Source organism: Anser anser (genome assembly GCF_964211835.1).
Source record: "Anser anser genome assembly, chromosome: 10".
NCBI lineage: Eukaryota > Metazoa > Chordata > Aves > Anseriformes > Anatidae > Anser > Anser anser.
In genome coordinates this window covers 25,234,227-25,257,270 of record NC_139730.1, presented here as the reverse complement: position 1 = coordinate 25,257,270, position 23,044 = coordinate 25,234,227, and the positions used below count along the sequence as shown (strand labels likewise).

At 46.8% G+C, this 23,044-nt stretch overlaps 1 protein-coding gene, 2 long non-coding RNA genes and 1 pseudogene across 5 annotated transcripts in view; 3 read left to right on the top strand and 1 right to left on the bottom strand.

Moving 5' to 3' along the window:
- The window catches only part of LOC310904789 (ubiquitin carboxyl-terminal hydrolase 42-like), a 251,468-nt pseudogene that overhangs the window by 188,639 nt on the left and 39,785 nt on the right, over window positions 1–23,044 (bottom strand). The window lies entirely within an intron of this gene.
- On the top strand, window positions 225–2,845 carry LOC310905069. Of its 2 annotated transcripts, none has more exons than XR_014588755.1 (3): window positions 225–1,315; window positions 2,036–2,094; window positions 2,302–2,845. It is a non-coding gene; the product is annotated as an uncharacterized lncRNA (long non-coding RNA). The 2 variants fall into 2 exon arrangements; XR_014588756.1 differs by lacking the exon at window positions 225–1,315 and adding an exon at window positions 1,371–1,564.
- On the top strand, window positions 14,601–16,237 carry LOC310904603. Its single transcript, XR_014588465.1, has 3 exons — window positions 14,601–14,631; window positions 15,371–15,433; window positions 15,692–16,237. It is a non-coding gene; the product is annotated as an uncharacterized lncRNA (long non-coding RNA).
- Window positions 16,525–22,366, top strand: LOC310904591 (zinc finger CCCH domain-containing protein 11A-like). The gene is made up of 4 exons (XM_083849576.1): window positions 16,525–16,963; window positions 18,079–18,248; window positions 18,665–18,726; window positions 19,504–22,366. Exons 1-4 carry the CDS (start codon window positions 16,567–16,569, stop codon window positions 19,763–19,765), a joined length of 891 nt encoding a protein of 296 aa, XP_083705702.1. The 5' UTR covers window positions 16,525–16,566; the 3' UTR covers window positions 19,766–22,366.

Sequence of the window (23,044 nt, the reverse complement as noted above, 5' to 3'; positions counted from 1 at the left end):
TAGTTGACCTCTTGTCTTTGCACAGACTCAGTTGCTCCTTGGCTCTTGTCCATCTGCAGGACCAGTTTCTCCCAGTTTCTTAAGACAGGCTCACTCTCTTATTAGGAGACTGACCTTGGTAAGGGGCCCAAGGCTTCTTGCTTTAGTTAATTGGCACAATGCACCATAGTTAGCAAAGACGCTAAGTAGCATCCTAGTTTAACGCCGTCAGCGCTCTATCTCTACTTGATAAGATTCTCCTAACTCCCTCTCTCACTGGAGCCCACGCAGCCCTCCGTCCTGCCGAAGGACTTCACGGGGACTTCTGCCGGCTCCGGGTGCCCGCACACAGACAGAAATGGCTTTGAGAGAAAACAATCAGGAGGAGGAGAGCTCAGAGACTGCGGCCGGCTTCGGCCACCTTCCCCTCGCTTTCCCTCTCCGTGTTCAAACCGAGCACTGTTCTGCCGTCAACCTTCGCTGCCTCTGCCCGCGGCGCTGGGCTTTCGCGTGTGCCATTGCTCCTCTACATATTTTATCCTTCCTTTTGTAAGGAATGGTCCAGCAATTCGTGTCACTAAGGGATTTGAAGGGTTAACATCGAGGCCCGGGTCTAGGTGATAAGAGAACAAAGGGGTTTTTAGGGAAAAGTGCTGACTACTGCAGGGGATGTTGCTAGAGTTTCTGAAATCCGGCGCAGAGGCTCCCAAACGAGGAGGAAGGGGGAGCTGAAGGACAATTGAAGGACAAAAGCCTGGGAGGAAGACAACCAGCATTCAGCCCGAGCAAGCCCCGAGAGACCACCAGAGACTGGTACGCAGGCGCCCCTGGGAGGGGTTTCGGATTCCGGAAACCAATTCTAATAACCCTGCCTCTTCTCGAAGTAGTAATGAATATGTATTAGCCTGGGAGCATCAAAACCAGCCGCCTTACGTAACAGGTGTGCGTCCTGGGGGAGCAGAGACTCCCGGCGCACCCAGCGCTGCTTGCTTGCCTCTATTCGTTTAATAAATTGTAAACTTTGATTGTAATCCTATTTGGATTTATAACAGCCATTTATAACACTTTTTATATTTGTATTTTATTTAAGACTGTCTTGCCCCCCTCCCCCCCCAGCCTCGCTGCTCGCCAATAAAGCTGGCGCAGGGGCTCCTGCCTGCGACCATAGAGACGCGGTCCTCCCGGCCTGCTAGAGCGGCCCGCCACGCTCCTCCAGTATCCCAGCGTCCCTTGCGCGCTACCGCCCGGCCTCAGGGGCTTCCGGAGGTGGCCCAGCAGGGGCGGCGGGAGCAGCGAGGCGGCGGCAGCCATGGCGTACCGCGGGCAGGACCAGAAGGTGCAGACGGTGATGGTGCAGCCCATCGTAGCCTTCCTGCGGCCGGGGAGCGACGGGGGAGTGGGTGGGGGGCGGCCCGGGCCTCAGGGGTCTCGGCCCGGGCCTTGAGGCCTTGTCCCGGGGCCCTGGGGCCTCGTTGCAGGGTTTGAGGCCTTGTCTTGAGGCCTTGTCCCGGGCCTGGAGCTCTTGTCCCTGTGCTGAGCCCTTCACGCAGTGCCCCAGAACCTCATCTTCCGCTACCTGCAGAGCGTGAGTAGCGCGGGGAGAGGACGGGGAGGGGATGGGGATGGGGATTTGGGGGGGGTGGGGGGAGCAGGGAGGGTCCGGGGATCTCCCTCGCTGAGTTTTCAGCTCCCACCCGTTGCTCGGGGCAGGTTTGTGGGGAATGGAGAGCTGTGCGGCGTGCTGGTGGGTACAAGGAGCTGCTGCGCAGCCCGGCGTTTCCCCCTCGTGTTAACGGGAGTGGGATCGTGCAGCCAGGCGTGCAGGAGTGTTCCCTTGTGACTGGAAATGTGTCCTTCAGCAAACGTGTAGTATTCACCCAGTCATATAAGACTCTAAAATGTCAGACTGTTAATTGAAACTGCCCCTGAGAGTTGCTCCTTGGAGTGTTTGGGAGCTCTAGCGGCTATGGTTAGCGGGTATTTCTGAACACACGAGAGAGAACAAAACTGCTCGCGGTGTTTGTGTTCCAATTTACTCTCCTCCTTTGTTCTGCAGAGCTCGAGGATCCAGGTGTGGCTGAGCAAGTGAACGTGCGGATAGAAGGCTGCATCATCGTGAGTGTCAGCACGACCCCACGTTACATCGTTAGTTTGTTTTCCCTCATTCACAATCCTATTTTTTCTTGTCAAGAAAAACTAGCCCAAGGGAAAAAAGAAATCGTGCTTCTCTAACAATTAGTCTTCGTTGTCCAGCCTGGGTCAGCAAAGCTGACGATGGTTCGTGTTGTTGCTGAACTACTTGCCACTGTTGCCGATTTCTAGGGCTTTGACGAGTACGTGAATTTGGCGCTGGACGACGCAGAGGAGATTCACTCCTAGACAAAATCAAGGAAACAGCTGGGTGTGTCGTGCGTCTGTGCAACCCGAGTGACGCGTGGTCTGAAACCTGCCCGGGTAAGCCTTCTAGGTAGCAGCACTGAGACGTACCAACCGTGTGACGAGCCTTGCTGTTGAAGTTCAGTGAGCAATTCCTGGCTACATCTCTGTCCCTGATGATTTTTGAGCTGCTGATTTTGCTGAATGAAGGAGAATCTGTCCCTGCCTGAGACCAGTTCTGGTCTTTGAAACGTGTAATACCAGGCGGCCTGCACTCTGCGTGATGGGCAAAACCCTGCTCAACCACACGAAACACTTTCTGAAAACACGAGATTATTCTCAGGTTCTGGGCTCTCTCTAATCCCCTCTTTCCCTTCTCTGTGCTGCAGGCCGGATCGTGTTAAAAGGGGACAACATCACTCTTCTACAGAGCGTTTCTAAGTAGAATTTGCCATCCTTAGAACAAAGGTGGCTGCCGTGCTGCGGAGTGACTGAGTGCCAGGGGAACGCGGCCCGCTGGTAGATAGGAAGTTATTTGTAACTGGGGTTGCATGCTGAGGTCAAAAGTCTTTCCTTTGTGGGAGCGAGTTGTTTGTAGCTTGAAACAATACGTGATGTATTTCACAAATAACCATTTTTCACATTAACTGTAAATGTAAACCACAAATCTGCTTGTTTTCAGTCTCTTCCTTCTGTGAATGGAGAAGGAGGAGAAATATAGAAGCGTGGGCTTTTCTTTTTGCTGTGGATCTGATAAGTTTCGATAACGCTATGTGCTTTCTTGACCATTACATCTGCATTATGTGGCCAGGGTGGACTCGTTCAGGGCACGGAAGCCCCACACAGTCCTTGAGCTAGCAGGGTGCTAAGGAGGGTGTTGGAGATTTTGCATACAATTGCAGCCCTTTGTTGCTGCAGTGACAGGTTCCTCAGATTCTTTCTAAACAGGGTTTAGCTTGTTGAGAATCTTTTTGGGAGTGTTTATTGTGGATCAGTCAGTAAAAGTATCTTAGTGGGCCCGTGAGGGATTTGGGGCTGTGGTGCAGTAACCCAGTGTTTACAAGTGTTACTGTTATGCATGCTTGTCCAATAACGTCTCCAGATCAGAGAGTGTGAGCGGGCAACTGGTTTGGATTAAATCTGTCACTTCTTGCTGCTTTGGACAGAGCCTGTAGATTAAACCCTTGTGCTGTTCAATAAGCTGGGGTATCAGATGTGTCGGTTGGGTTTTTATCATTTGATTTATTTTTTTTTATCCGTTTGGAGATCTGTCTTTTCTATTTAAGTTTCCCCAAGAGAGCTGAGTTGCTTGATGCATCGACCAAAGAGAAGTTCCCCGGCTGACTTGGGACAGCCAGTCCCCTCGTTTTTCTGATCACAAAAAAAAAAGAAAAAAAAAAAGAAAAAGAAAAAAATCGAAGAAGAAAAATTTTGACTGTAACTGTAACTCAGAAACTAAGATTACCTAAATGGAGAGAAATGAATTTTGATGCACAGGCTGTGCTAGAAATCTGTTAATCAGCATTCAGTTTTTCAAAACTTCAATTTGTGTATCATCATCATGAAAATTAATAAATTCAAGGTGGGAGATCCTTTCCTGAAAGGGAAGGACAGAAATACGAGTCTTGCTGTGGGGCCTACCCAGCGCAGTTCTGCCATTCCGAGAAGTAATACGTCAGGAGTGTCACAGCAGACGTTCCCAGGAAGAAACCTTTGAGGGGCAGCATGACACACTTGATTGGCTAAAGCAGCTTCAGCTGGACAGCCTGCTGCCGGGATGGGTAATTCTAAGTTGTGTTCAAGTTGCTGAGTTCCTTTCAGCATGTAGTAAAGATGTAACGTGCCGATGTCGTTTGGGAACAGGAGGCATTACGTGTCACCAGCAGTGGGCACGTAGGGAACAAAACAGTATCTTACGAGGTCCTCCACATCTGCCTTTCATTTTGTCCTTGGTTTGCCAGCTGGAGCTTTCAGGAGGTGAGGAAGGAGGCTGTCCCAGTGAATAGTTCAGGTGTTGCAGGGTATTTGTGATGCAGTGCTTGTAAAATTTACCTGCCCGCATCTCCTGTTACAGGCAGCCCCCCGCGGGCCCTGTGAGATGGGGAGCTGCTGCCCGGGGTTAGGCCCAAGGTGCCCTGTCAGGCCCAGGGCCGCCCTTCCCCTTCCCCTCGCCCTGCCCTTCCCTCCCGCTCCTCAGCCCTTGCTCAGGCCTTTTGGGCCGTCTGGCCATCCGTCTGTCCATCCATCCGGCCGTCTGGCCGTCCATCTGGCCCTGTGTCCCTCCATCCCACCGCCCTGCCCCGTCCCTGCCGTCTCCCTAGGGAAGCAAAGAGTCCCTGGGCTGCCTTCAGGGGGGAGGTTCTGCTCAGGAAATTAAAGCTTCCCCCTTAACGGGCGCCTTGCGAGTTATTTTGAGTTCCAACCTTCTGCCTTCCTTTCGTAGCAGTGCCTCTGAGGGGTGCGCTGTAAGGTAGCCGTCATCTGGCGCGCTGCTCCTGCGTTTCCCAAAGGAACTGCCTTCGGGATCTGACTAACTCTGGATGCACGCGGTTGTCACCTTAATTTCTCCGTTAGTTTGCTGAAAACAACCCGCTTGGGTGACCTTTGTGTTTGTTTCTTCAAACTTGGATCGAGGAGGTCTCTGTTTCCTTATGTTGATGTTCACGACGAAAGTGCAGAAGGGATGCTTACTGTTGCCCGGGTCAGTCCTGTTGCCAGGATGGGAATGTTTAGCCTACCGGCCCTCTGGTGCTGTTAGGCTGCACTCGGAGTGTGAGCTCTGGGCCTTATTTGGAAAAGACTGCGTTATTTGAGTGTACAAACCCGAGATATTCTGCGGATAGGTGATTCTCAAACCACGTCAGAACCACCGCTGTGACGTGTGCTGGAGTCGGACGCGCGTTTGACTGATCAGGCGGAGCAGGTGAATTGAATTTGTTGCTGGATGGCGAGGTGTTCTGGGGGAAGAGCTAGTCTAAGGAAAACTTCCTCTTACTGCCCCTTCCCATCTCAAATGGCCACTGCCTGGGGAAATTGCTTCTTTATGACATTAACTACAACGTTACAGTGAGGATGAGGAATCATCATTACTCCCATAGTTATTTGCTGCCAGGCCGCAGCGTTGATTTCAGAGATTTAAAAAAAAAAAAAAAAACAGGAAAAAGAAAGGAAGTATGTATTCTTTCACATACTCTCTTTTCCCTGAGAGTAAATGTTGTAGCTTCAGCAGTACCCTTCCTCTGGAAACGATTCCCAGTGCCTGCTCAGACACTGGGGAGTAAAATGACAGAACAATGGAGGAGAGCCACCCGATATAAAGAAAGGAAAAAAGGGGTTATGGATGAAGGGAAAGCAACTACATAAAAAATTGGTGCTATCTAAAAATTGGTTAACGGTTTGGGACCTGCAGGTGCTGCCTACACGTGCGTGTGTTGCAGTCGTGCCTGTTACCATTGCGCAAAACGGAGAGAGCTTCTTTGTCGAATGCAGCATGTTAAAGAATGCGCCATTGCCTGGAAGAAATGCACGGCCTTCCCTCGTGTGGGACTTCTTCCCCATTGATCTGTGGTTTACCTGAAGGTTTACCATAACCTACATAAGTTTCAAAAGCAAGCAAGCAACCAACCAAAAAACAACACCAACATTAAAGAGTGGCAAGGCAGATGCTCATCTGGGGACTCTGACTCATCGGTGACATCACCAAGCAAAGCATTGTGAGCGCTTCGGGTCGGGGCTGCTGTGGCGAGCCTCGCAGCCGGGAGGGAGAGCGGGTACGGTTCGCCTCTGGCGGGTCTGTGTCAGCCCTCTGCCCTGGTGGCTTCATTAGCAGTGAGGGTTTGACTGCTGTGTTCCCAGCTTTCGCTTCTGCACCGACCGTGTGGCAGAGCCCGCAAGCTGCTTCCTCAGCTGGAAGAGGAAGAGGAGTGACCTCAACTGTGCCGAGGTAAAGCAGAACCGTTGAAAAGATTTGTCAAAGATGCGGCTGGTACCAGCGCAGCTGCTGCAGCTGCAGCAGGTCCTGGAGCATTGGAGAAGATAGAGAGGGGTTTCTTCGTGAAAAGAACGCTGTGAAAGTGTTTTCACGCCAGAAATTAGGAGAAGCGCCTCTGTTGTTTGGATATCCTCTATTGACCTGGCACACGGGCATTACAGCATACCTGGCACACTCTTTGTATTGTTTGTAAAAGAAAAAAAAAAAAAAGTGTTTTAGGGCAGGCCAAAAACCTGCCTTGGCACTTCCACATTGCAGCAGTGCTTGCAGGCCGTGCATCCTGGATGCCAGGCAAGGATCTAAATCCGATGGTGCTGTTGGTAACGTGAAGTTCAGGAAGCACTTCTGGGTTTTTCTGCTCTTCCATGTGAATTTTTGCCCTGTGAAGGTGGTGTACTGAGCTCTTTTCTTACCAACAAATAGGTTTAAAAGCAGTTACAGCAAGAATGAGCTGTGTTAGCAGGAGGCTGTTCTGTGCTTTGACCATGGGAAGATGAATGGTTTACCTATGCACCGTTAAATATAGTTTGACACCTAGCACACAACACTTGCAGCCTGTGGGGTGCTTTAACAAGCAGGTAAATCAGCGGAGACTGTTTTGCAGCAAGGCTGATGCTGGGTGATTAAAAAGCAGGGTCACAACAAGGATTTATGCTGTTCTTTCTTGCTTGTCATCCGACTGTCCGCTTACACTGTTCTTAAAATAAAAAACCACCAAAACGGGGTAAGCATCTTTAATACCTTTATTATAAATGGAAGGCACAAAACAGGCCAGCAACAGAGACTGTCCAAGAGAAAGACTTTGTGCTTTATAAACAAACAAGAAATTACCCTTAGGTAGGTGTGATAATCCTTCCCTAATGCATTTTTTGGAGTGCAAAAATATTTTGTTCCCTTCTTGTTCTTCTCTCCAGGACAAAGGCAGAATAGCCAACTGGAAAGTTAGACCAGGGAGGTCAGTTTGTTCCATACTGAGAAAGACAAGCCTGTAAAACAAACTAGGCAGGTTTTCTTTGGACTAGTTATCTTCCTTCAGCAAAGGCAAAGTTTATGACACTTGTTGGCATGTATTTCCAGACCCCCAGCTACCGTGACTGTAGTGCATCTGTAATTCTTTTGTACAAAAAGAGTTCAAAATCTCGTAACGCAAAAACTTTACTAGCACCCTGGAGAAAAAAGAAATCTAAAAATCTTGCCAACTTCTATTACAGACCTGCTGAGTGCACCAGAGTTACTCATTTTTATTCAGGCTTTCAGGGGCTAGTTCAGTTGGTTTCTGTTCAGCACTTGGATCGCCATATTGGCAGATGTCAGTTTAAAAAAAAAAAAAAAAGCTTTGGAGATCTTTTTTAAAATGAGACTGCTTTTTATGGCATTTAGGGCTGTGAGGTATCCTTGGTTTTTGCTTTCTTCCCATTCCTTAGACCAGATCCATTCATATCCTGAACAGCGTTCTGGGTCTGTTCAGGAAAATGGAAGGCAACAAGCAAAATGATGAGCTCCTTGGGCATTCAAAAGAGCTCAGTCTGGAAAAGATTTCAAGTCCAACTTCCATGCTAAGGAGCACCAGTAATTTTTAGAAGTAGATGCAGAGGAATCTGCATGGCACTAAGTGTGTTTCTGAAGGTGCTAAAGGTCAGAAGTGACGATTCCTCTCAATACTAAAGAAGAGAAGGAAACCTTGCACTTAACTACTGTTTTTATTCCCTTTGTCAAGCAGTCAAAACCAACAACTAATACGGGAACCCAACTTTTCCCCTCTTTACTTTAGATTTGGGAAAATTCCCTGCCAAAATAATACTTCCTGGAAAATTCACTAGTGTTTGTGTGAGTAAAAGGTTCCAACCTTTTATTATTAATTTGTAAGAACTATTTCATCCGCTTTTGTCCAGAAGAGTCAGAAATAATTTGCACAGAAATGTGCAGCATTTTAATGAAAGGCTTCAGAATCACTCTAATTTGAACTTTATCTGGTCTGGTTGCAGGTTTTATGACATTTAGTGTCTTAAAAAAAAAATCAAAATATCTGACTTCACATCAGAAAAAAAAAACCTGCTTGTGGCTAAATAAAATCTGTTGCAGCTCTGGTCATTGAAAAATCATTGGCTGTTAAATTGGACCTAAGTCATCTTTTCTAACCTTTCATGATCTTGCAGCAATGGATGATGATGGATATATGGATTAGGGAACAGCACGTGATGGCAAACCTGTGGTATTTGCTACAGCGCAGAAAGAAAACAAATTGCTTCCAAAAAATCAAACTAATTCAAAATTCTTGGTATCATGCAGCCATGCCACTGGCAAAGTGAGCATTGCCCTGCCTCTCAAAGCTTGCTGTATCCTTGATCTGCTGTCTTCCTGCTGTTAATTGATTGCAACTCTACGTGTCTGATCAGGGCTACGAGTTGTTCTCGATATGGATACCATACGACATATACTGTGCACGCTTGTGTGTATAGATATGTTTATCCTGTATGCATGTACATATTTGATCTGGATAGGCTGGAGTGATGGGCTGAGGTCAACTGTATGAAGATCAACAAGGCCAAGTGCCGGGTCCTGCACCTGGGGCGCAACAACCCCAAGCAGAGCTACAGGCTGGGAGATGAGTGGCTGGAAAGCTGCCTGGCCGAGAAGGACCTGGGAGTGTTGGTTGACAGTCGGCTGAATATGAGCCAGCAGTGTGCCCAGGTGGCCAAGAAGGCCAACAGCATCCTGGCCTGTATAAGAAGCAGTGTGGCCAGCAGGTCTAGGGAAGTGATTGTGCCCCTGTACTCGGCTCTGGTGAGGCCGCACCTTGAGTACTGTGTTCAGTTTTGGGCCCCTCGCTACAGGAAGGACATGGACGTGCTCGAGCGAGTCCAGAGAAGGGCGACCAAGCTGGTGAGGGGTCTGGAGAACAAGTCTTACGAGGAGCGGCTGAGGGAGCTGGGCTTGTTCAGCCTGGAGAAGAGGAGGCTCAGGGGCGACCTTATCGCTCTCTACAGTTACCTTAAAGGAGGCTGTAAAGAGGTGGGGGTTGGTCTGTTCTCCTACGTGCCTGGTGACAGGACGAGGGGGAATGGGCGAAAGTTGCGACAGGGGAGTTTTAGGTTGGCTGTTAGGAAGTACTTCTTTACCGAAAGGGTTATTAAGCATTGGAACGGGCTGCCCAGGGAGGTGGTGGAGTCACCATCCCTGGAGGTCTTTAAAAGACATTTAGATGTAGAGCTTAGCGATATGGTCTAGTGGAGTACTTAGTGTTAAGTCGGAGGTTGGACTCGATGATCTTGAGGTCTCTTCCAACCTAGAAATCCGTGATACTGTGTGATACATATGTATGCATATTTGTGTGCTGGCCCCCAGATCACTCATGGTATAAAGCATTGGCCTCGAAGGCATACTCATCAAAATATTTGGTAGATCCTCCATTTTTTTCTAGTTCCCTCAAAATGAGAGAGTTTTTACGCGCTCTCTGTGTCAAAAAGACAAAACTTCCGATTTCCACTGTCGCTCTCGCTAACTTTCTATCACTCACTCCTCGTGTGTGTGTGTCTAAACACATATGTGTGTATGCGTATGCACATTTGTGTATTTCTGTGCACTGGTGTGTTTTTTGCTGTACAGGTAATAAAGACGGGGAAAGGTTTTAGTGTTTTCTTAATAGGTGAAGAAATCTTGAAGACCAGAGATTGGAACATACTGAATTTTGAATTAAAAAAAAAAAAAAAGTCAAATTTTCTGGCTGTGGAAGATGGAGCCTCATTTTTGCAGCCACTTTGAATCACGAGTTCATCTCTAAATGCACTGGTTTTTTTTGTTTTTGTTTTGTTTTGTGGTTTTTTTTTTTTTGGTTTTTATTTTTTGAAGAGCTAACTAACCCTGGCTGTCTCCAGTCTGAGAGAGTGTTCAGATGGACTTGCTTCCTCCATTAGTTATAAGCTGTTTAAAAGCACATCCTATGTTTGAATTGTGGATGAGAGGCTCCCTTGGCAAAGTGAGGAGGCAAATTCTTCCTACCCCTTTATCATTAATTCACGGATTCAATGTTGGTTCGGCCTCCAGGAGAAGTTAACTGGAAGTCTTTGAAGATCGATAACTTTGCTGAGGTTGTCCAGGTAGGTGAACTCGAAGACCCACAGTGACTGGAACGTGCTATTTAATGCGTCATACTGCGTTCTGTAGAAGTTACTCGTAGCCATAGTTGATCATTGCCTTGCATGTATGATCAGGTGGTTTTTGAAGAAGTGACTCCATTTTCAGGCTTCCGGATGTGCTCCAAGGCATATTATTGAGGACGTGGAAGAGAACACTTGCTGACAAAGCTCCTGGCAGCTTTACAGAACTTTAGTTTAATATTGTGTTAGTTCCCGTAACAGCTGATTTCAAGGCATTGCTCTCCTCAAGAGACTAATTTGATGAACAGAAGAAAGCTGGAAAAATGCTTGTTACTCATTATTTTTCACTTGTTGGTACTTTCTTTAGGGTTACTTTTAAAAAGAAGATTTCACTGATCACAAGCCAGTGGAAGACTTTCAGCCCAAGCAAGGGTGAAGACAGCTCTCTCCAAGAGCAGAGGAAGTCCCTGTGGAGAGAACCCGAGCTTGTTATCAGAACTTGTCGGCATGTCTAAACAAGGAGACGATTGCTACTTCTATTTCTATTCTACCTGTACCAAGGTATGGCTGGGTTTCTTTTGCTTTGCTTTGCTTTGTTTTTTTTTTGGTTTTTTTTTTGTTTTTTTTTCATTTTTTTCAGGAAGGGGTAGAGTAGGAGGAGGAGGCACACTGGTCTTTGGTTAACGTGATAACCAGATAGATTCTGAATTCAATTGTAGCAACCTGAAGCAGTAGCATGGACATTTTTGAGGCTGTACTATATTTTCCTTGTTGGTTTCCTTTTGGTTACAGGGAGACAACTGTTCCTTCCGCCACTGTGAAGCTGCTCTGGGGAACGAGACAGTCTGCACGCTGTGGCAGGAGGGTCGTTGTTTCAGGAATGTCTGCCGATTCAGACACATGGAAATCGATGTGAGTGCCTAAAGATGTGTTCTCAAAATAAATCAACAAAAGCATTTTTCAGTGCTGTAGGTGTGCTGATTGTGCTTTTGCAGGACAGAGTCCTTTGCTTTGGAATTACACTGGTTTCTGTTAGAAGGGGAGGGGGTGGGAGGAAGGAGAGGGAAATAAAATCAATGCCTTAGGTATGTCTTAGCAAGATTTTCTTTTATTAGACGCCGACAGTATTGTCTCAACAGATGCAGAATAACCGCTAACTAGACTGCTAAAACCTGCTGGAGCAGGGGGGTAATAAACAGGCTGTACTAGCCTCCTGAGAGCAGGCTTGATAATGATCTATCAGGTCTCTTGTGTCCCGGAGTCCTTCAGATAATGCTGTTCTAGCTGCCTGGGCTAGGAAGCAGTGGGGAAAGTTAAAGGTGCAGAAGAACGAAGTCTCCGAGAAGTAGTTCTGGATAGAGTTAACGTAGGCAATTTAAGATGTTCTTTTTCCCTCTGAATAATCCTAGTATAATCCTAGGTGTATTAGTTTAACCCACCCTAAACTGATGTCTGAGAGTGCCTGTCTTCTCAAACTGAATGATGACAAGGCTAAACGTGCATAGTGGTTACAGCTTCTGCAAACTTTGTGAATATGCCCGGAAATACTATACTTCCGTGATAAACTGACCTTTGGAATGATGTTTCAGCACTGTATTGTGACAGCCCTATCGCTGTCGTGACCTGGAACTGTGCATCTCTTTGCAAACCTTAGGTGCATGTTATCACGAGCTTGTCTTTCTTTCTGACTTCAGAAAAAGCGCGCTGAGATTCCCTGCTACTGGGAGAAGCAGCCAGTAGGCTGTCAGAAAGCCAACTGTGCTTTTCATCACGCAAAGGGACGTTACATCGATGGCGTCTTCTTACCACCAAGCAAGAGTGAGTTTAGGTCCTTTTTCTTTAAGTATTGAAGAATTAATTTTGCATATTACTTAGTGGGTGCCAATAGTGTAGGAGACATCAGGTAACCGTTCATTTGTGAGTGCAGGAAAAGGTCTGCAGTCCTAGGTGGTCAGCTAAACCGAGTGTACTGCTGCTGTACTGCTGGTATTTGTTTTCTGCTTTCATGCTCAGCTTCTCTCTGCTTTGTGTGATATTTGCCTTGCAGTTTGCTTTCTGTTGTTTCGTCTTCTGCTGGGTGGTAGGGAGATGTGTTGTTGTTTGAAGGCAAGTCATTGTTCACGGTGTAAACAGTGGCGGGATGGGCAAAAGGAGATGCTGCATTCATTGCCTGTGCAGGTTATCTGCCTTAGCTACCATCTTCGTGCATTGTGGTCAAAGTTTTAAACTGCCATATTACTGATGATCCTCCTCTTCCTCTAGCTACACTGCCAAGTCCGCCTGAGTCCGCGGACGATGATTTGAAAGTGGCTCAGATGTCACTGCAGCAAAACAAACTTTCTGTCCAGTCCAATCCCTCTCCATAGCTAAGGCGGGTGATGAAAGTGGAAAACTCGGAAAATGTCCCAAGCCCTACACACCCTCCAGTTGTAATCAATGCTGCAGATGATGATGAAGATGATGATGGTGAGCATGGTTTGGTTCTTGGAAGGAATTTGTGCTGTAAATGAATGTATAAATCACAGATGACCTGAGGTCTGACTAGCGATAGGGCAGGCAGTCCGCTCAGGTCACTGGTGGCTTTGTCTGGCAGTCAGTGGACAGAACCTGAAATGTTGGAGGAAAGCTTAGAACCACTCTTGGCTTTAGCTGGTCTGTTGTGTAAAGCTCTATGTGAAACTAGGAAGGAAATTCCTTTTTTTTTGTCTGAAGAGTAATATGTTGTGTAGTAGTTAAAGCTGCAGAGAGAATCTAGAGTCCTAGATGTTTTGTCCTAGGGTAGTCTACTTACGAGTTCATCAGGTCAGTGTAGCTGTATTAAAAAAAAAAAAAAAAAACAAAAAAAAAAACACAAGTTTTTTATAGGAACCATGGACTGAAGTGTCATTGCATGAGCTACATAATCACGAACAATCTGGCCTATGCATAACTGAATAGATTCTTCCCCTTCAGACCAGCTTTCTGCGGAAGGAGAAGAAACTAAAACTCCCGTCCAGCAACCAGCTGAGGAAGGCCAAAATGGATTACGGATGATTTCCACTCGGAAAGCCAGTGCTACTACTGCTAAACAAGGTATTCCAGCACCTGTAGTAGGATAAATCGGAAGGAGAACTTGACAATTAACTCAAAAGCAATGTGGCGTAAAAACACAACAGAATGTAGGGGTGCTGAATGGACTCGGTTATTTCCATGATCTCATTTCTCCCTGATACCATCATGTGCCCATTGGGTCAGAAAGTTGAACTCCTTTTCTTTCCTTTTGGAGAACAAAACAGGGTCACAGCATGGAGTTTAAATGGCTGCACGTGCAGCCTGGCAACCACTGTTGAAAGCCATATCTAACGATAGAGGGATCTAATATCACGTAAATGGATTAAAATTAAAACTACAGTTTTTACCCTGAAGGGTGAAAGGAGGGGCAAAATGCCATTGATTCTATGGTTGTTTCACTTGTGAGGAGTGTTGACAGGCTTTATTCTAAATACTTCTGAAAGTTCCTGAGCACTAAGAAGCCTGAGGATCTGTGGTCCTCAGTGAGTGCCTCTAAGCCTTAGTCTCATTAACTGTTTTCTGTTTTCAGAGGACGGTCTGAATTTTGGAATAAAAACACTTGAAGAAATCAAATTGCAGAAAATGAAGGAAAAAACTAAGAGACACGGTGGTGAGTTAATATTCCCTGCTTCCTTACCCTGTTCACCTTCATCCTGTGTGATGATTTTTCTTTCAAAAAAAAACTCTTCCAGTAATACCGGGTAGCTGGCTATGCTTTGGTGAATCCAACTATTTTGCCAAAGAAGTGAAATTTGATTGGCTTCAGAATGGCAGGTGGTGGTGGCTGGGAGCTGCTTGAGGGATAGACTTCCATGTTTAGCTGGGGGCATCGAGCAACCTGATTCTCAGCCAGCTGGTATTCTAGATGGGAATTCCAAGGGCAACCAGAGGCAAATTAGTCACCTCTCTTATTTGCATGCTCTGGTCACTGTATGTTTGACAGTAATGAATAATTAAAGTTTTTTGTTCTTCGTGATAGTTTTTTCTGTTTGGTAAACTTCCTTATGTTTTGCTTGCTCTGAGCAGAAGGTCCTTCAAGATCTTCTCTTCCTCCCGTCGATTCTATGATTTTTCCTGCTCCGGAAAAGGAAAATGTCCGGACAGTGGTGAGAACTGTGACACTGTCTACAGAGGAAGGTAATAATTCATGCTTTTGTTTTGATTTCATTACTCCTAAACTGGAAGGTTAAGCAAGAAGGAAGGCAATTCACCCCTGTTAGCCTCCTGGTGCTGCCGCCTTCTGTTCAAAACATGCTTTTATGCTGAAAGTCCCTGGTTGTACTGGAAAGCTTTGGTGCTCAGGTTAAGTGCAGTAGCAGGAGAAAGAAAAAAATGTGTCAGTATGCAAATAGGGGGATAACTGAAAAACAGGAGAGTAACGAGAAGAAAGAGCTCTAGAGGACAGTGCTATGTAAGAAGCAATTTCTGAAGCTTTAAAGAGGCTGACAGTGGCACGTGTGGACAGTAGTGCGATAGGAGTCTGTGTATAAATTATATTGTTTAGAGTTGTGCAAATTCCTTTGAAAGGGAAAGAAGTGAAGAAGTACTTCTACTCATAGACATTCACCTTAGAAAGGAATATTTCTCAGCATTTGTACCTAATAATATTCTGCTTGCTTATGCAGCTCTGTTCTGCACAAAGTATAGCTGTCAAGCAGACTCAGATTCATTCTCGACTACATTCAGCTGGAATTTGAGGCAAACACTGAGACTATGGATACTTTTTCTAAGTTAATTATAGTTGAAATATGAGTTTGTGTGGTTTAGCTGTCAAAACAGTGCCTTGCTGGGTTTTTTTTTGGACATGGGCTAACAGTATACTATTTCTATTGGCTACTGGTTTCTATGAAATAGAAAAATTTTACTTTTGTTTTAGGGGAGGAACCTGTGGTTCGACTAGATCTTGCTGAGAAACAAGGAAAACGGAAAGCCTCCGTGGGTAAGAACTTTTTATGAGCTGTTATTTAGGTGCCGCCTTCTCTATATGACTGCATTGAAGAGTATTTTTGACGTATGAGAGGAAAATGCATTGCAGTGGAGATCTGTGTTGACTGCAGAAATGGCAAAAAAACCATTTAGCAGCTGAAAGGCAATTTTATGAAAATATGCTTGAAAAATAGAAGCTTGTGGTTGACTGTTCTCAAATCTTCCTGCAAAGAAATGTTCTTAAAATATTCCTTGTTTTCTCTGTCTGAAGCTGATGTAAGCGCCCTTCCCGTGAAGCGCAGCCTTGCTGAAAGGCTGGGGAAGAAGGTGGAGGTTCCGGGAAATGCTGACAAAGCACCAAAGAGAGGTACAGCTACTAAACAGGCATCTGGATGTGATTCACGGGTTTTGTATTTAGGCTTTCTGTTTGTCCTTTTCCTGCGATGTTTCTTTTTGCATGTTGGCTGAGGTCTTAATCACCGGGATTCAAAGTTACCTTTCCTGCCTTGTTTTTGAATGTGAACACAAAGTTGACGTTTATGCAGCCTCCCTAATTTGGTCTTTTTCTGTTTTGCAGTTCAAGTTCCCAAGTCTGTGAAGGAGAGGCTAGGATTACCTTCTCAACGGACTAGTACTGCGAAAGGTAACAACTGGCTATTAAATATACTTTCTCCTTCTTCCTTTCCGTGAACTTAGACCGTTTTCATACAGCCCTAAAAAGGAATTCAAATGAAAACAAAGAACTGGTTCCTCCTGCTCGAGTGCTGAAGCTCTTCTGACAGCCACTATCAGAAATCTGCCTCTAGGTGTGTGTTTATTTTCCGCTTGTGCCTTGTCAAGGTTTTAAGCTGCTTCTGTGAACCATCATATACAATTAGAATAGAGCCACTGCCGGGAGCAGGAATTTGAAATGCAGTCTGAAAAAGTAATCAAGTAAACTAGCATTTCTGTGTAGCAACTCTCTCTGGATAGGGCTGGTCTTCAAAATACAACAAGTGGCTCAGAGGAGGAGGAGAATGTTAGGCTATTGTCCTAAGATGCGTTATTGGGAACGCTCAGGCTTAGTTTTCCTTAGTACTGTGACAAATTTTGGAGACTTAAACTATTGTTGGACTCTCTTTAAATGTTGGTGCTTCTCATTTCTTGATGATGACAGGGAAGGCTGCTAAGCCAAAGGGAGAGATCCATGTGAAAACACTGGAGGAAATCCGTCGTGAGAGAGCTCTTCAGAGACGAGAATGTCAAGCCAAAGCCCAGGCTGAATGGCATGGTAAAACCAAAGATCCCAGCGCAGGGGCAAAAATTCAGGGTGAGCCCAAGAAGCATAGCGTGCTCACTCTTTCCGGGCCCAGCAAAGTGCAGTCGAAGGAGCCAGCAGGTAAAGCCAAGCCAGAAGGAGAAGTGCATGTTAAAACCCTGGAAGAAATAAAGCGCGAGAAAGCTCTGCGGATGCAGCAGAGTGGAGGAAATGTGCCAGCTCCCCCAGCACAACCTGGACCTGCCCCAGCCGGGCAGAAATCGTTATGGAACACAAAGCTATCAGGTAATAAGATGCTTTAATACCTGCCCCGGTGAGGTGCTTCCCATATTGAGCAAGTTCCGTTTGCTCAGGATCTGCTTTGCTTTTTCCTTCAATGCAGAGGATAAAAGAGTTTAAGGCTACAAAGTTCAAAGGCAAAGAAGGGCCAGAACATGCAACCATGTCTGTTTTCATTAATTACGTGATGGTATTCTGTATTTCCCACTAGAAAATTAACACATTGAGGGGCTTTTTAGTCTAATTTTGGTATTCTGTTTTTTTCTGCCATCTGTTTATGGTATGAAGTCCTCCCTGCGTTGAGTTCAAGTTCACCTTCCTCTTTGGCATGTGTTGCTTAACTTGACACGTGTATGTGTTTGTAAAGCATGCATCAGCGTCTTAATGTGGGGGGCCAGTTTCTGTCAAAAATGACAGAGGATCAAAGGCCTCGTTGTTAAGATTATATCAACTTTGTAAAATGAGATTGTGTGAGGGAGATAAGGAGGGCTTAAAGGCTGCATGCACTGCACATTGTAGCCTTTCTCTCTGTCTCATGGGACACGAGGAAATAAACACACAAAGAAAACAAGTACCCAGCTTTCTTTCGTTTCTTCTCCTGCCAGCCAGATGTTAGGTCAGGAATGGGAGACTAGAATATGACTCTACAAATTTGGATTTTGTAGAACAACTTAATAGATTTTGTGGGACATCACTGCAGGGGAGAGGAAGCTGGTACAACAGTTGCATACACTCTCTTGTCTTACTATACCTGCTGCTTTTCCTTTCCTAGAGGGAGCAAGACTTTAAATACAAAAGCTGTCAACATTTGTGAATCTTACTAGACTTCATACAACGTCTTAGAGTATTGCTTGCACTTGGGATCGCTCTGTGTCTGAGTTTCCCTCGTCCTGGATTATGATTTACTGTAGCTATTCAGTTCCTTTGTTCCTTTGTATGGATTGTTGGTAGACGGAGTTTACTATGTGGAAGATATTGCTGAGAATCCAGGCAATGGCAGTGTAATTCTGCTGGCCAAATACAGTTAACTGTGTAGACGGGCCGTGGAAATGAGGAAGAGAACGTGGATTTTTCATGAGGCAGAGCAAGACTGTATCAGTTCTCTCTTCCTTTTACTCTAGCCAACTTTAACATGTTTGCGAAGCCTTGGGATGGGAAAGTCGCTTCCCCCAAGAAGAAGGCACTGAAACGTAAGGCACCTGGCAGTTTTCCCTCTGCTGTAGCAGCTGTGAAGCCACGGACTGCCTCTGACGCTGACACAATGGGACCTCCAGCCAAAAAAGCAGCTATGGTAAGGACAGGGGCTAATGCAGAAATGGATCCCTTGTAAAATTTACACCCTCCTCTAGGAGAAAAGATGGAAAACTCAAAAGTTCTACAGGCTTTCTGTTTCCTTTTAAATCCAGTAGCTGCCTACAGAATTCTTGTAGTACCCTTCCATATTTATTAGATTAATGGCACTATTTACTTAGTCCTCTGTGATTCTGTGATTTCTCTGGTGTGGAGGATTTTGTCCATTAATGCTGTGTTCTTAAAAGACACAAGATCATTAGTAACCTCCAAGTGAATATTAACTTTCTTCAGGAGCACCTTGGTTTTGTATTTTGGCTAAGGCTCCGCAATGCCAGAGGAGAAGCAGCATGGAGGAAAAAGCTAGTAAGGAATCTTTTACCCATGAGTCCTAAATACTGTTTTCCTGCTTTCTAGGCTGTTCCAGCCACGCTGGAGCACGTCCCAGCCACCAGACTTGAAGAAAATCCCCAAAACAGGTGATGACCACAACTTGTTCTTCTTCTCAATCGGTGTATATCCCCAGTGAAACATAAGTTCTGTCACAGGTGGGGAAAAAAGGAGGGTTCTGAGATAATTAAAGCCCAAATCCATCAGAGGAATAAGTCACGTGAAATGACTTTCTAGCAGCTAGCAGGAATGCTTAATTAGACTTACTTTCTTTAAATGCTGCAAGTCGGTACAGCTTTCCAGTGACTTCTTGCTCTGTCTGAATACCTAAATGAGGATGAGGTGAAGTTCTCCTACTTCCTCGTGAGGTGATAAATGATGAGTAGTGTCCTCTGCCTTTTGGTCCTCAAGAATGCCACCCGAACAAACATACAAGGTGACAAGAGTGCAGGGAGAGCAGAGGGAAGTGATGGCTGCAGATCAGCTTCCTGTAGTGGGGAGCAAACTCTGCTGAGTGTGCCGTGGGAAAAATGACTAACTTAGTAAACAGATATTTGCAGATGGAGACTTCTTAACATTTTTACAGGAAAATTAAGCAAGGTGGCAAAGTGCCTCTTGCTACAAAAATTGAACCATCTTTGCTAGACTCCAGGTGCTCTGGCTTCACAGAGAAACCCCCAAACTGAAAAATGTACCTGCTAATATATTGGGCTCTAAATGTAGCCCTGGGTTAATTGAATAACAATCCCTGGGTAAGATTGAAGTGCAGGAGGGGTTGGCTACGGTTTTAAGAGCCGGTTTGCAGAAAAGGGATTTCCCGTTAAGAAATGGCATATACTGATTGTTCTCTTCCTTGCTCTGCCAAGATCTGAAGCACATCTTGGAAGCCAGGCAGAATCCGTGGAGCCAATGGAGTTCTCAAGCTCGACTTCAGCTTCTTCCCAGCTAGAAGAAGCAAGGACACGCCGGCTGAGTTCCACAGGCAACGCGCCCGTATCTGTAGACGAGGATTTAGAGATGCTACTTTGGGAACTCTCAGACGGCATACTGGAAGCCGAGCTCGACTTGGACCCAGGGAAGGATGAGGATGACCTCCTCCTTGAGCTTTCCAAGATGATTGATGATTGAACTGCATAGTCCTATGGTATATTAAAAAAAAAAAAGAAAAAAAAGAAAAAAAAAAAAGAAAACAACTCTTCTTCTTGTTGGATACCCTGAGGTGATCCTTTTTCTAACTGAGGCTTTGCAATGAGACTTAAAGCACAGTTGGAACTGGTAGAAATTGGCAGGATCTGCACTCAGTTGTCCTAAGTTTCCCTGCTGGTCAGAGTTAAGGTCTTGTGCATGGTTCCGTAACTATAGGTGGCTACCTTTGATATCAAGAGGACAAAGCACTTGTTTCTTTTGGCACAGAAAGATGTCCATCGGCACGCTGTGGTGGCTGTGAATTGACGTAGTGATGGAGCGATGCTCTGAAGGCTTAAACGGAAAGCTTCTTCCTTCCGCCCCCCCTTGGCACAGCTCGATGTTGGGCACATTGTGAAGCCTGGGTGTTCTGATTTCTCGGACAGTTGATACCCAAATCCCGGAGTTACTATGTCAACTCTTGACTTTTATTTGTGTATGCCATTGTTTTGACTGTAATCTTTTCAGATGATGAAGCTGTAGGGGCGGGAGGGAGCAAAATAATTATTCTAGCGTTGTGGACCAAACATGCTGCCAGGAGTGGTGGTGGTGGGGTCAGCCCACCCGGCCTTACTTTCAATTATCAGGGATGATAAAATGGTGTGAAAAGCAGCAGCTCTGCGATACGGCTACGCTACCCCCACTCCCTTCTCTTGTGCTGTACCAAAGTTCCCCCAAGCTTTGGTTGGTGCTTTTTGCTGGTGACAGTAGGACTCCAGGGCGAGTAGTCGGGACTCTCCTGCAGTAACTGGGTCAATTAAGGGTTGGTTTAAGTGCCTCCTGGTTTTTAAAATTGCTCCCCTGAGCTGCTGGCTCTGCTGCCTGCTACAGCAAATGTTCGGGTGCCATCAGCGTCGCACTTGGGCGTGGGCACTGACCCTGCGGAGGAGAGCTGAGACTCGCGTGTATTGTGTACCCTGCCGCCAGTGATCGTTTTCCCCTAGCAGATCTATTTTGAATCATTTCCCTAAATTTTAGAGGAACTTTAGGCTCTTTGTGCTATGATTTGTGAAGCTGTAGGGGCCCTCAGGCATTTGCTGCTGGCAGAGGAAAACCGCGTGTCGAATTTGTTGTAAATACTTTCTGTTTGGACAACAACGCCTGTGTGTGTGTGTGTGTGTGTGTGTGTGTGTGTGTGTGTGCGCGTGCTTTGACGACCCCCTGTGACGCCCCAGCTCCGCGAGGGAAGCTTTGAAGCGGCTCTGGGAAAACCTCTGTGGAAGAAACCGCTGCTAGTGACTTGCGGAAAAGGGACTCCACAATCAGTGAGATTGTAAAGTAGGTATGTTTATTCAGCGCTGGGCAGCACGGGAGGTAGTGGGCATGAAGATTGATGACTCTTCCTCGTCACCGCTAGTTGACCTCTTGTCTTTGCACAGACTCAGTTGCTCCTTGGCTCTTGTCCATCTGCAGGACCAGTTTCTCCCAGTTTCTTAAGACAGGCTCACTCTCTTATGAGGAGACTGACCTTGGTAAGGGGCCCAAGGCTTCTTGCTTTAGTTAATTGGCACAATGCACCATAGTTAGCAAAGACGCTAAGTAGCATCCTAGTTTAACGCTGTCAGCGCTCTATCTCTACTTGATAAGATTCTCCTAACTCCCTCTCTCACTGGAGCCCACGCAGCCCTCCGTCCTGCCGAAGGACTTCACGGGGACTTCTGCCGGCTCCGGGTGCCCGCACACAGACAGAAATGGCTTTGAGAGAAAACAATCAGGAGGAGGAGAGCTCAGAGACTGCGGCCGGCTTCGGCCACCTTCCCCTCGCTTTCCCTCTCCGTGTTCAAACCGAGCACTGTTCTGCCGTCAACCTTCGCTGCCTCTGCCCGCGGCGCTGGGCTTTCGCGTGTGCCATTGCTCCTCTACGTATTTTATCCTTCCTTTTGTAAGGAATGGTCCAGCAATTCGTGTCACTAAGGGATTTGAAGGGTTAACATCGAGGCCCGGGTCTAGGTGATAAGAGAACAAAGGGGTTTTTAGGGAAAAGTGCTGACTACTGCAGGGGATGTTGCTAGAGTTTCTGAAATCCGGCGCAGAGGCTCCCAAACGAGGAGGAAGGGGGAGCTGAAGGACAATTGAAGGACAAAAGCCTGAGAGGAAGACAACCAGCATTCAGCCCGAGCAAGCCCCGAGAGACCACCAGAGACTGGTATGCAGGCGCCCCTGGGAGGGGTTTTGGATTCCGGAAACCAATTCTAATAACCCTGCCTCTTCTCGAAGTAGTAATGAATATGTATTAGCCTGGGAGCATCAAAACCAGCCGCCTTACGTAACAGGTGTGCGTCCTGGGGGAGCAGAGACTCCCGGCGCACCCAGCGCTGCTTGCTTGCCTCTATTCGTTTAATAAATTGTAAACTTTGATTGTAATCCTATTTGGATTTATAACAGCCATTTATAACACTTTTTATATTTGTATTTTATTTAAGGCTGTCTTGCCCCCCTCCCCCCCCAGCCTCGCTGCTCGCCAATAAAGCTGGCGCAGGGGCTAAGGGATTTGAAGGGCCTGCTTGTACACCTAAGGGATTTGAGGGCCTGCTTGTACACCTTTGGGGACTGCCTCTTTTGGGGGGGGGTGGGGGGGTGTTAGGAGCTGCTTGTGTACTTTTTTAGGCATTCCTCTGAGAGGGGGTTGGGAGCTTCGTGTATACTGGGGGGGGAGGGCCTCCCTCGAGGTGGAAGGGGGGGGGGTTGGAGCGTTTCTACACTGTAGGGGCCTGCCTGTACACTTTTGGGGCCTGCCTTGGAGGGGTTGGGAACTGCTTGTACACCTTTGGGGCCTGCGTCTGCGCGGGGCGGGGCGGGGGGGGGGGGTTGGAGCTGCTTTTAACCTTTCGGGCTTGCATCTGGAGGGGGTTGGGGCCTGCCTTTGGGGGGGTGGTTGTGAGCTGCTTGTATACTGTAGGGGCCTGCTTGTACACCTTTGGGGCCTGCGTCTGGGGGGGGGTGGGAGCTGCTTGTACACTGTTAGGGCCTGCCTTGGGGGAGGGGTTGGGGCATGTGCCTTGGGGGCATGGGGTTGGGAGCTGCTTCTACGCTGTAGGGGTCTGGGTCTTGGGGGGTTGGGGCTGTTTGTACACCTTTGGGGCGTGCCTCTGGGGAGGATGGGGAGTTGCTTGTACACCTTTGGGGCCTGTGTCTGGGGGGGGGTTGGGGCCTGTGCCGGGGGGGTTGGGAGCTGCTTGTACGCTCTAGGGTCCTCTGGCAGGCTTTGGGGCCTCCCTTTGA